Source organism: Curcuma longa, chromosome 11 (genome assembly GCF_044706935.1).
Source record: "Curcuma longa cultivar G26 ecotype Majalengka, Jawa Barat chromosome 11, ITB_CL_G26_1.1, whole genome shotgun sequence".
Classification (NCBI taxonomy): Eukaryota; Viridiplantae; Streptophyta; class Magnoliopsida; order Zingiberales; family Zingiberaceae; genus Curcuma; species Curcuma longa.
Window position 1 is genome coordinate 4351611 of NC_133871.1, and position 14002 is coordinate 4365612.

The 14002-nt window shown below is 37.4% G+C and overlaps 2 protein-coding genes across 3 annotated transcripts; both read left to right on the plus strand.

Moving 5' to 3' along the window:
• The first annotated feature begins 609 nt into the window (after positions 1-609).
• LOC141838239 (splicing factor-like protein 1) lies at positions 610-6408 on the plus strand. 2 transcript variants are annotated; one of them, XM_074725659.1, is made up of 2 exons: positions 610-2922; positions 4893-6408. In XM_074725659.1, exon 1 carries the CDS (start codon positions 632-634, stop codon positions 2903-2905), a length of 2274 nt encoding a protein of 757 aa, XP_074581760.1. In that variant the 5' UTR covers positions 610-631; the 3' UTR covers positions 2906-2922; positions 4893-6408. The 2 variants fall into 2 exon arrangements, with proteins under 2 accessions (XP_074581760.1, XP_074581761.1); XM_074725660.1 differs by having other exon boundaries at positions 5004-6408.
• A 3806-nt stretch (positions 6409-10214) lies between these two features.
• On the plus strand, positions 10215-12493 carry LOC141840915 (uncharacterized). Its single transcript, XM_074729018.1, has one exon. The coding sequence runs from the start codon at positions 10215-10217 to the stop codon at positions 12288-12290; it is 2076 nt and encodes a 691-aa protein (XP_074585119.1). The 3' UTR covers positions 12291-12493.
• Positions 12494-14002: the final 1509 nt, after the last annotated feature.

Here is a 14002-nt window from a genome sequence, read left to right on the forward strand (position 1 = left end):
TTACTTGTAACAGTCAGAAGTCAAATCTTGAAAGGAACTCATGATTTGTCATTCACCCTACCATGCGTCTTTACTACTTGAATTTATCTCCTTTCATATCTGTAGAGCTAAGTTTAGGGGGGTTGCTGAGGCAACAGATCCATCTTTTTGAGTTCTTGCCTAGAGAGCCCTAGGGTTTAATATAGTTGGTTCACATAAGGAAAATTTATAGGATTGGATAAGGGTTGATTTCCAAGGATCTCGCCATTTTGAAAGTAAGCCCTCCCATATATGGGTCTACTGTGTACCTGATTTACTTATCTATAGATGGTTATAAAGACCGACTATGTGAGACGTCCAGAGTCCGTGTATGACCTTTTTGCAAGATTGAGTTTTCGCTTAGACCGCGGATTGAGGCTTCCAACCTTAATTGGGCCCATATTGTGCGGGGCCCATGTAGGCCCAGTAAGGCATTTGAAAAGGCTTTGTCTTCGCACGGATAGGCCTACCGAACTATTTCTTTAAAGCAATCTTTCTCAATGGGCCGTGACTTTGACGGCCCAGTCCAAACAAATCCTATAAATAGGCAGCTCGGCGATTTGTTTTCGTCTCTTTCTAGTTCGTCAAGTTTGTCGGCGTTTCTGTATCACTCATGGACGAAGCCCACGCCGAAATCTCCTTCCAAACCCTAATTCCGCCGCCCCCCTCTACGCCTCCTCCCCCTCCTCCGCCGGCGCACGAAATCCTAGATCAGGGCTTCCCCCCGCCTCCCCCTTCCGAAGCCCCATTCGATCCCTACCAGGACCACGCGGCCCCTTTCATCACCCCAGCCAAGCAGGATGCACTCTTGGCGAAGCTCGATGACCGGCAGGTGATCTCCGGCAACGCGGTCACTCACAGCGGCACCGACAAGGACGGCTCAGGCGGCGAGGAGGAAGCGAGCAGTCGCCGCCGTCGCCGGCGCAGCCGGTGGGAACCCACTCCGTCCGAGGCCGATCAGAACGGTGGCGATGCGACTGGCGATGGTAGTGGTAGGAAGAGGAAGTCCCGGTGGGCGGAGGAAGAGCCGAAGCCCGTCGTTCAGCTCCCAGACTTCATGAAGGAGTTCACTGCGGATCTTGATCCTGAGGTACAGGCCCTCAATTTCAGGCTTCTTGAGATCAGTCGTCGCTTGCAGTCCACCTTGCCTCTAGATGATCGTCCTGAGGGTGCCCGGTCGCCTTCCCCTGAGCCAATCTACGATAACATGGGCATTCGAATCAATACTCGTGAGTATCGGGCGCGGGAGAGGCTGAATAAGGAACGGCAGGAGATTATTTCCCAACTGATTCAGCGGAACCCAGCGTTCCGTCCTCCTGCTGATTATCGTCCACCAAAGCTCCAAAAGAAGCTCTATATTCCTATGAAGGAGTATCCAGGCTATAACTTCATTGGTCTCATCATTGGTCCGCGAGGAAATACACAAAAAAGGATGGAGAAGGAGACAGGGGCAAAGATCGTCATCAGGGGAAAAGGGTCTATCAAAGAAGGTAAATTGCTTCAGAAGAGGGACTACAAGCCAGATCCAGCTGAGAATGAAGATTTACATGTCCTGGTGGAAGCGGAGACACAGGATTCATTAGAGGCTGCTGCTGCCATGATCGAGAAACTTCTGCATCCAGTTGACGAGGTGCTGAACGAACACAAAAGACAACAGCTGAGAGAACTTGCAGCCTTGAATGGAACTATCAGGGATGAGGAATTCTGTAGGTTGTGTGGTGAGCCAGGACACAGGCAATATGCTTGTCCTGCACGCTCTTCAACATTTAAGAGCGATGTTCTTTGTAAAATTTGTGGTGATGGTGGGCATCCCACGATTGACTGCCCCATGAAAGGAACAGTTAAGAAAATGGACGATGAGTACCAAAACTTTTTAGCTGAGCTTGGTGGTGCTGCTCCAGAGTCTAACACGAAGCAGAGTTCTGCATTGCCACTTCTTGGTTCAAGTGCTCCAGGAACTAATCTTGGTGGTGCACAAAGTCTGATTAAGAAAGAATATGATGAAACAAATCTTTATATTGGGTATTTGCCTCCTGCCTTTGATGATGATAGCTTGATTAGGTTATTCTCCCCCTATGGTGATATTGTAATGGCAAAGGTTATCAAGGATCGAATCACTGGACTTAGTAAAGGTTATGGTTTCGTGAAGTACTCTGATGTATCTATGGCTAATCAGGCAATATCTAGTATGAATGGTTATCATCTGGAAGGAAGAACTATAGCTGTTCGTGTGGCTGGCAAGCCACCACAGCCGACAGTACTTCCTCCGGCTCCTCCAGCTCCTCCAGCATCAGTTGGTGCATACCCTTCTCAGCAGTACATGCCTGGCGCACCTCTCACAAACCCACCACCTCCGCCTGGTAGTTATGCTCCAGTTCCCTGGGGACCGCCTGTTCCTCCTCCATATGCACCCTATGTTCCACCTCCCCCTGGTTCGAGCATGTACACCCCTGTTCAAGGTCAGTCAGTGCCTCCCTATACAATGCAGTATCCCCCTCAGCAACAAACAGCCCCTCCTGGTGTCCCAGGTCAAAATGTGCCTTCTAGTGAAGCGATGCAGAACCTTCCTCCTGGAGTTCAACCTCAGAGTTCTACTAATACTGTTGCTCCCCCTGTCCCAACTGATATGTATGGTAGTGGTTCTGTACCAGGAGTTAATCCACCTGTTCCTCCGCCTTCATTTGCTCCAGCAACTTATGGCTATGCACCTTATTATGTTCCTGTTCCGCCACCTGTGCCACCTCACAGTTTTGATCCCACGCAGAGCATTGGGAATGTGCCATGGGCCAATAGCGCAATGCCACCACAGCCTGTATCTTCTGCTGAACAATCAACTACTCATGCTTCAGATGCAGAATATGAGAAATTAATGTCAGAGTTGAAGTGATGCTGCTGTTTATCAAGGTACTTTAACTTGCCTTTTTTATTTTGTTTATGAAATGCAGGTATCCTCTCTCTCATACACATCATGATCTGCACTACATAACATACATCAAAGAAATTTTATTAGATTTTGATGCTAGTACATGACTTGAGCATTCTTAATAAATTGGAACACCTTTATTTCTCAAATCTTCAATTAGATCGGTATTTATTATTTACATATCGAATCCTTGAGACATCATAGCTTTTACATGATAACTTGATGCAGATTAGTAATGTAATGTGTTATGATTTCAGTTTTGCTAATGACCACGTGATTGGGAATCATAGTATAAGCACATATAAGTAAGCCAGTAGTGTAGAATAACTTGAATTGTTAATTTGAATGGAAATGATATAAAAAATTATTCAAAATGTGCAGATCTAGAAAGTTGACTATTTGGAAATATTCTTTTATATGCTTTAGAAAAGGATCTATGAAGATATAATATTAAATTGAAGTAATCAAAATGCCATATAAAGAAAACATATGTAGTTTTTATTTTGTGTTTTTTCACATCTTCTATATTTCTTGGTGCCTGACTCCATATTTGCTTGTGGGCATCATATTTCCAATACTCCATGTGTGACCAATAGATTGGATCAGACTAGTCCTTGTCCCTGCCTAATATCTAAATTGATTTTACTTGTAAGCTGATTATATATGTTTCAGTTATTGAGATTAGCAGGAGTTGGGCACAGTCCTCCTATCTTAACTTAATGTTAAGATTGGAAGCTACATATTGAACTAATACTCCAGGCGATATGTGGTTCTAAAATAGTTCATGTTGGTTAAATAAATCTAGATTTTTTTAAAAAAATCAGAAAGTTATGCATTCGAAGCTAGTCCAAATGTGTTTTCACTTGTTATGAAGCCTGATTTCTATGAAAACTGAGCCTCTTGAGGTGAATTTGGTCCATTTATCCATGCTCTGTCATTTGAATAATATATGGCAATAGTATAACTGATCATTGTAAAATTTGTTTTAGTTTCTTCAATGTTCGTTTGTTGAAACAAAGAAGAAATTAGTTATTCATATACACACTTGTTAATCAAATTTATCACGTGTATAACCACATGAAGCAGTTAAGAGGGAAGTTAAGATGGTTTATAAATTGAAACTGTTTGATCCCTTAGATTGGAAATTATTTGACACAAGCCTTATTATGTATTTGGCATGCGGCATCATGCTTTCAAAAAGCTTATACATTATGTAGTCGGCATGCCGCCAACCTATTGCATAATGCACATGCAGGATGTGGGGCATATGCAGGTAATATCAAACAATATTTTGAAAAATTATAATGATAAAGAAGGATAGAATGTATGCAATAAACTGCTCAATTTTAAGGATCATCTATTGCATGCTACATTCAGGATGGTTTTTTACATACATGGTTATGAATGCAGATTTTTTCTTATGGTTGATATTGATATCTTCTACACGTAACATGTCTATGGATACAGATTGTTTCTTAAGTTTGATATTGATTCGTTTATAAATACATAGCATGTGCTTTATTGTGCCATATTCTTACATGCTCAATGCACACATAAGTTTGTCTGTTATACTAGGTGCCATTATTTAAATGATCTGGATTTCTCATGCACCTGTACGATTCATATGCATGCCTTTATTAGGTTCATTTACAATTTTAGCTATTCATGGTTGTTGATAATTCAAGAAAAATCCATGTTGATTTTGTGTTTACCTCTAATGCCTTTTTTGTTCCCATTACTCATTTGTCTCATTAAGGCAGTTGAGGCATGGATTATCCTGGCTACGTTCTCATTCGGAATGAGACAACATCTTCTTATTCCATATCACTCTCTATGCATCTGTTCAATTAAGCAACAACTTATGAGGAGTGATTTAATCAGTTATATTTTCTGCTACATTACTGCTCTAATTTAACATTTTTGGATTGACGTTCAATGTGGTTTTTGTCAGGCATGTGGTATCTTGGAGCTAAATTCCCGATTTCTTTCCTATTGCTATAACTACAACTAGTGGAAGTTTGGAACTCATATCTTATCTTGCTGTATGTTCTGATTATTGCAGAGACTGCTGGGGCTAGAAGTTGTCACTAAGTTTGGATTTATCATCAATTTGTAACTGGTTTCTTTTATGCCTAACAGTGCTATTATTCAGCAGGAAAAATGGTTCTCTACTCTTAGACAGCAGGCGGCCATAAACTTTTTCTAGTTCATCTACATTTGTTCTTATATTACTGCCTCAAGGATCTCTTTCTAAATACTCTCGTGATGTTTAAATTTGCAATTGGGACTAATCATTTGGCTTGTCTTCAGTATTTAATAGTTACCCTTATGAAGCTAATTACATATATTAATGTGAGATTTTTCTTATACTTTCAACAAAAAACTACTACTTTTTAGCTGCTTCTGTCATGCAGAGTCGACATGCATTCTTAGCATCCTCCTGTGAGGCTGAGCTGTTTGCCATACCACTTCATGGGTATTGGTTACCTCTAGTTGTCTTTTCTGTTTATTTTCTATGGTGTCTAATATGGTTTAAAGTTTCTGTGACACAGCAGAAGATCTGTTATTTGAGTTGTTTGTAAGTGGTGCATCAGGTAAATGGTCCGGCTGAGCATTGATAATATGAATTCGTTAAATGGTAATAATCATATGTTGACAGTTTTGCTGGTCCAGCCTCTTCAATTCATCTGAATGGAGTCTTCAAATCTAAACTTATAGCGTTGCTTATATATATATATATAGTTTGTTAACACTTGTTATCCTGCTTAACTTGTGCACGTGCAGAGGCCAGGCTAAAGGTGGTAAATCAGATTATAGTTTGTTTAAGAATAATTTTTTGCTCGCATGGTTCTTTTATTCCATTCTCTTGATATTTTAATTTCAAACTAAAATCAGTGGCTTCTCAGTGAACGTCGTATGCTTTTATCAAGTTATTTTGCACCTATTCATTTCTTTCTCCAATTTTCTTTTATTTGTTTATCAAGTAGTTTGATTGCCATCTAACCTTAAATTTACTTACATTCTTCTTCACTTTTGAGCCTCTAACATGTTGATTGCAGAAATTAGTCGGTGATGGTTCTGGGATTTCTGTGCTTAGATTGATTGGAATACTAGGGCCAAAGGTACTAGAGTTCTGCTAATATGTTTATACTAATCCACTTATTTTTCGACTTCTAACCTGTCAGTTGCAGTAAGTTAAGAGGTGGTGTGGTGTGGGCTTTTTCTTTCATAGTTATTGAGGGGTGCTAAAACAGCAGGAATTTGGTGAATGATAGGTCATTTTCATTTTTTTGTTCTCTTTTGGGGGTCGACTTTGCTGGCTCAACTTGGGAGTTGTAGTTGTGGTATTTTTTTTTTCTTGGCTCACATTCATTGTCCTGTTTGTCATTGGGATCCTTCATGGAGGTTGATGTATCAGCTAATATCGGTTATTTTTATATAGAAGGCTTTTAAGGTTGGTAGATTAATCTCTCTCCTGATTCATTGGCATCCTATTGTCATTACTACTTTGTGTCCTCATTGAAACTCAGACAACCAATTTCTTCTTGACTTCTTCACCTTTTCTCTCCTTAAAAATACAAGACTTCAATCGAGATATAAAATTTAAAGTCAAGTTAGAACATTGAATCTTGAAAGTTAGAAGATTGCATGGTATAGCATATTTGCACACCTTGAATTTTCCTCTCAAACTTTGGTAAAAAGAAGAGAGGAGATCCCAAGCAAATAAAAACACGTGAACCACCAATTAATCCAACACATTGGAGAACAAATCGGACCTAACCTATTAGCCAATTTCACCCCCTTCCAGCTTTTCTCTCCTACAGCACGGCTGCTTCGTATCCCTAGCTCGGCGTCGTGTGCTGGCTGGGCAAGAAGTAAAACCATGCAAATCTGCACGATGACCTAATTGAGATAAAGCAGTGAGAGAGAAAGTTCGGGTCTTTCTCTACTGAAGGTATAATTTATCACCTTAATAGTTTTACATTGTCAATTTCATGATCATTTGTGAGAATAAATTGAAAAGTTACAGTTGATTAGGATTTTTTTCTTTTTCCCCATAGGAAGGAAAGTAGGAAACTCATCATTTATGCAAGGGATGTTTTTGTAGGTGATTTGATATCCGAATTTAAATGGAAGAGGTACGAAAGATTTTTTTTTATACAATTAAATAATTGGGTATCATGATTTTTAAATTGGGATATGGAATTGAGTCTAATAAAATTTTATCCTGACTTGAATATTTAATTAAATTATATATATATATATAAGGGATGGGAGTGCCTCCTCTTGCCGTGTCTGTCACCTACCTCAGGTGCACATGTAGGGTGCGGAGGCGGATGCAAAGTATCAATGCATTTTAATTCATATTAAACATAAATTTTAATACTCAAATTATTATTATTAAAAAATAAAACACAAATTTCACCAGGGACCTAAAAATACAGAGTTGTCTGATTAAAAATTTCCTGTCAAAACATTATTTCTATAAATAAATATATTTATCTATATGGAAACAAACTTATATAGCTATAATTGATTGATAATATAACTTTTCATCCATATTATTACCATAGATCTTTAAATGCATTTTAATCCATATTAAACATAAACTTTAATGCTCAAATTATTATTATTAAATGGTAAAACATAGATTTCTAAATATATTGAATAATTTAAAGATTTTATCAAATATCACATATTCCAAAATATATTGAATAACTTTGATGGTAAAAAAATACCACATATTACAAATGAGGATGAGGTTATATACACTCTATAAATTAGGATTGCAATATCTTCACTCACTCACTTTAGGCTGAAATAAAAAAATGACTCCTATGTTTAATCTCATCCGAGAGGTTAACCTTTCGAAAATACAGTGGGCGTTGAAACTCTGATTAGTTCGTTGTTACGATCTATCTGCATATGGAAACAACGGAGATTTTAGCTTGGAGTGCGTCTTTCATGATAAAGAGGTTGTATATTTTTTTTACGTATATATATGTGATTACAGTTAGAAAATATAAATATTTATTTTTTCTATATATTTGTAGGGTGAACGCATACATGAAACAATAAAACGTCTGATCATAGAGAGAGTGAAACTCATTTTCAAAGAAGGTCATGTATTTGCTATAAAAAATATAATTGTTGCAGAGAATCGAATGAAGTATAAGACAACAACAAATAAATACAAGATTAATTTTATTGCAAAAACTCATGTATGCGAAATTTTTGATGATACATTTTCATCGATGATTTATGAATTTAAGTCTTTTAGTGCTGAAAAAGACAGATTATGTTGATGAGAACATAATTTTTTGGTAGGTTAATTTATTTTTTTGTTCCATGATTAATTGATCGAACATTTTATCTTATAGCTTACAAAAAAATTTTCTCAAGATGTCATTGGCAAAATAATTGTACGAGATTTTCCTCAAAGTAAAAAATTCGATGGTCGTCTTACAAAGTTTCTTGATTTTGTCTTAAAAGATTCGGAGTAAGTATTGTTTTATTTTTTTTAATTTGTGGGGAGACTTTGTCAATGACATCATGACATCTTAGATCTAATATTTTAATATTTTTTAATAATCAGTTATTTTACTATTTCTAAGAATAATAAGCTATCTTATAATCCAGTATTTTACTATTTTAATAATTATGACATCTTACAATTTTTTTTTCTTCTAATTATATAATTTATATTCAATTTAGTTTATTTGTATTTTAATTATTTATTCAAACACTCATACTTACTTAATTTTAATTATTAATTATATAAAATAACATCTCGTGCATTGTACATTGTACGGGTGAAATATTAGTTATGTATTCAAGTCCGGTAGTCATTTTTATATACAGATTTTTTTAAAAAAAAAACTCAAATAAAATTCAAAATTTACTAACAAATTTTCAATTTGAATTTTATAGATTTTTTTCTTGCATTTCATCAACTACCCACTTCTTTATTGTTTCTTCTATCCCGTTTAGATGTTATTTTTTTTTATTTTTTAAAGAATTTAATAAATATTAATTTCATTGAAATAATTTAAATTAAAAAAATACAATTATAAATGGTAATAATCTAATTTTCGACGGCTTTGAAAATGAGGAGGAAAGTGAATATCTGATGGAATAAATAAAATAAATGAAGATGTGAACGGATGGATATAGAATCGCTCACCTCGCCGGTCCTTCTTTGAGGAGCAAGTGGCCGTCGTTCCTTTTGTGGTGGAGGTGGGTGGCGCGGCGGCAGGTGAGGGTGAAGAGGTAGGAGATAAGGCAGAAGCTGTTGGAATTGATTAGTGGGAGTCACTGGAGTGGGAGGAGGATGCCATCGACGGTGAGAGGACGGGCGAAGGGGTTACTTTGTGGTGCCATCCAGAACTCGAACTCTGGAGAGGAAGAAGTGGCTTGCCACGCCATTGGAGCAGAGTAAGTGATGTGAACCCGTAGAAGAAAATCTCAAGAACTCACAACTAATTGAAGAAAGAAAGAAGGAGAGTCTAAATCGATAAGAAAGATAAAGGAATGCTTCCTTCATCTTCTTAGTCTTAGCTCTTGTAATTGGGCCTCCATTGATGCATAATGGATCATCAACATCAAGAGTAGTTTGTTGGATAACTTGTTCACTTGGGTTGACTCCATCAGTAAGAGAAACATGAATGAATTAGGTCAATTGTCAAGGGTTTTTTTTCTTCAAATCATAGAAACATTTTATTTTAATTTTTTTAATCAAAATAATGTACCTTTCTACTATTTAGTTATGTATAATTACACAATTATTCTCCAGTACGATACACTATTATTATTTCTCATTTAAATTTTGAATCGGTTAAAATGTTGAAGCAGCTATCAAATTGTAATTGCTAGTAATTATGATTTTGTTATAATTTATCATTTTTATTCATGTTGTAGTAATTATAATTTCATAATTATTATAACGTATTCGATTAATTTAAAAAATAGATTTGAGATAATAATATTGAATGGTATTAGATGAATAATTGAGTAATTATATATAATTAAATAATTTAAAAAATAGATTTGAGATAATAATATTGAATGGTATTAGATGAATAATTGAGTAATTATATATAATTAAATAATAGAATGAGATGTTCTTTTAATAAAAAATAAAAATAAGAAATACCAATTATTTAATTTAATTTATCATTTGCAGATTATACAATTTTATTTTTTCAAGCTACGGGGAGTTCCATTCCAGCCGATCCAATTTGTAACTTGCAAGAGGTCGAGTGATAGTTCACCCATGGCGCCGTCTACCTCCGTCGGAAACGCAACCCGCCGCGCAGCCCTCCACCGCTCCTCCTCCGCCATCAACATTCCTCCTCTCCCTGTCCCCTTCGAAATTCATCCTCAAAACTCCCTTTCCCCTAGTCCGCTCAAGCCTCCCCTCCCGCTCGACGCCCTAGATCGATGCTTCGAGAAGAACCTCCCTTTGCCCCAGACCCCGCTCCATGGCGGCAAGCTACCCTCCAAGACCCTCTGCGCCATGATTCACATCTGCGTTCGCAGCCGTCGCTTCGTCGACGCCCAGTCCCTTCTCCTCCGGCTTGTCCGCCGCAAGGGGGCATCCCGGGCAGAGGTCGTCGACGCCCTAGTTTCCACCGCCAACGACTCCGCTCGCCCCCGATCCGCTGTCTTCGATCTATTGATCCGCACCTACGTCCAGGCGAGGAAGCGGAGGGAAGCTGCGGAGGCGTTCCAGGAGCTAAAGGCTAGAGGTCTCGCCGTTTCGATCGACGCCTGCAATAGCCTGCTTTCCGGATTGGTCCGGATGGATTGGGTCGACCGAGCAAGGGAAATTTACAGCGACATCGTCGACATGGGGGTAAGTCCCAACATCTACACCTTAAACATCATGGTGAACGTCTTCTGCAAGGATTGTAGGTTCGACGAGGCGGAATCTTTCATCTCTGAAATGTCAAAAAGAGGAATTTTTCCCGATCTAGTGACGTATAATACTCTGATTGATGCTCACAGCCGGGCGGGGCATCTGAAAGAGGCGCTGCAGTTGCTGAGTTCGCTGGACGATAAGGGATTGAAGCCGGATGTTGCAACTTACAATACTTTGATGAATGGTTTCTGCAAAAAGATGCAGCACGAGAAAACAAAAGAATTGCTGGATGAAATGCTGGATCGAGGCTTGGTCCCCAACGTTTCTACTTTCAACATTTTGCTTGGTGGGTTCTGTAAGCTCGGCGACACTGGCGAGGCCTTGAGGATTTTTAACAAGATGACCAACAGCGGCCTTCTTCCTGATATAGTCAGCTTTAGCTCCATGGTAAATTTGTTTGCAAAGAAAGGTGATATGAATCGAGCATTAGCATATCTCCGAGAGATGAAGGCCATTGGTTTAGTTCCTGATAATGTGATCTACACTATGGTCATCCGTGGATTTTGCCGACTTGGATCGACCTCTGAAGCTCTTAAGATTCGTGATGAAATGGTAGAGAATGGTTGTCTGCCGGACGTCGTCACCTATAATACAATCTTGAATGGGATGTGCAAGGAACGGCGGCTGTCAGATGCATACCAACTTTTTCTTGAGATGGTAGAAAGAGGAACAGCTCCTGACTTCTGCACATTTACAACTCTCATCGATGGATATTGCAAGGATGGTGATGTTGAGAAAGCTTTGAGGTTGTTCGATCGAATGCTCGAGAACAATTTGAAGCCCGACATTGTCACCTATAATAGTTTGATTGCTGGTTGCTGCAGAGAAGGAAACATGGATAAGGTAACTGAGTTGTGGGCTGACATGATCGATGGAGAAATTCTGCCCAGCTGCTTTACCTATGGCATTTTGATAGACTACTACTGTAATTTCGGTCAAATGGAAGAAGCCTTCAAGTTTTGGGATGAAATGGTGGAACATGGAATCGCACCTAATCTCGTGACATATAATTCAATTGTTAAAGGGCACTGTCGAGCTGGTGATACTTCAAAAGCTGAAAAAGTGATGAAGAAGATGATAAAAAATGGTGTCTTCCCTGATCGAATCACTTACAATACACTGATTTGTCAGTTTGTCAAGGAAGAGAAGATGCTTGAAGCTTTTGAATTGATCAACAAGATGGAAAACAAAGGGGTAATGCCAGATGTTATAACATACAATATGGTGATTTTAGGGTTTTGTCGACTAGGGAAGACACGAGAGGCTGATTCCTTGTTCAAGAGAATGATTAAGAAAGGAGTCCAACCTGATAGATCCACCTATACAACCTTGATGAACGGTCATGTTTCCGTTGACAATGTGAAACAAGCATTTTGCCTCCATGATGAAATGATACGGAGAGGTTTGGTGCCGGATGATAAATTTTAGCTTCTTGTTTGGTTAGATCTCATCCTTATCTATTGTATAGTTTGGCGCCATTGCTTAGAACTGTTGGTGTTTGTGGAGAGCGAGCTTAGGGGACCTCTGGGAAATGGAACTTCCTGACTTAAGAAGTTTGATCACTCAAGGACTTCAAGGGACGAGGCAAGTTCTCCAACTTCCACTTTGTTTGATTAACTTCTTGTTGTTTGACTTCAGAGTAACAATAGTTTTAGTTATCTTCTCGAGATTGTGGTTCATGGTTTGGGTGTCACTGGACCTGCCTACGGACGGGTTCAAGAACAATGGTTTTCGTGTGTCGTGCGTGCAAGCACGGGCAAGCGTCGGTGTTGACGTTTGGCTTTCAGGACAACGACATCGAGGGAGGAGAGACATGGGGAAGAGAAAACATGGGCTTGGCATTGATTGCTCGCGAACAGCGACCAACGTGTGGCGAGATAGCACCACAAGCGCGTGGGTGAGGGGAGAGAAGGTAGCGACATTTTTTAAAACTTAAGGTTAAATGATTAAAATCTAAATTTAAATTTAATTAATTTTTAATTTAAATAGATAATTTAAACAGGCCTTCAAAACTCTAATCGGATTATCCAATTAAAAATAACCAAAATTTGCCAGATGTTTTTTTTTCTTTTATAGATGAAATTTTAAAAAAAAAGAATTTCATTGTCAGAAATCAAATCTTAATTATTTAATAATTAATTAATAATTTTTTTACAATATTGCATTTATACTAGTTTTATTTTAAAGATAGAGAGAAAGAGTAAAAACAATTTCGATCATTGGGGAAGGAGGATTTTTTATTTTTTTAACGGTTGAGATTATTTAATTATTTTTTTTAACAACTAAGATTTAATATTTATTATTTTTTAAATTTTATAAATAAAAAATTTATTTTATTATTTTCACATCATCTTCTCTATTCCATCTCACAATTTTGAAATCTTAATCATTTTCGATTTGAATTCTTCAATTCTAATAAAAAGGAGGAGACTCATCATTTTAATCTTAGAGGGACAAGGAAATAAATAATTCAAATAAAGATCATAATATTTAATTTATCGATAATAAATTCAAATAAATTTTGACATATGAGATATAGAAGTACATGATGATACTTCTAAAATTTGTAATATTTTTAAAATCTTAAAAGATATATAAACAATTTAAAAATCCTTCTTTATATATATTTATAAATTTATAATTTTTAAATAATAATAATATTGAACTGTGATAAATCGTGAATTGATGATTTTGAACCGTAAATCATAACTATCTTCGATTCTGATCTATCGTTTCGGAATCGTGGTCAGGTTTATGTGTCACAATCTTTACATGACATATCAAGATGGAATCAACCGAGCTTGTTTCTTATATAATTTTCAAATTTTAAAGAAGGTCAACAAATCGACCAATTCAGGATTATTTTGTCATTGTTCAATGCTCTTGTTATATATTATCCTCAATCCACTAATTCAAAAGATCTAAAGCTTCAATACAAGTAAACATAACTAAACAGATGATGAAGCCCTAGTTTCCAATTTTTTCCTCAGAGATGCCATATTCCACTTGACTATTCTTATGAGAAAGAGACTGGGAAAAGGGATAGAGATAACGAATCTGTCTCATTAATTTGGATGCCTTCAAGATGAGGATGGTTCTTTTCTAGATAAATAAATTCTTCAGAAATTTGATAAGCTGGA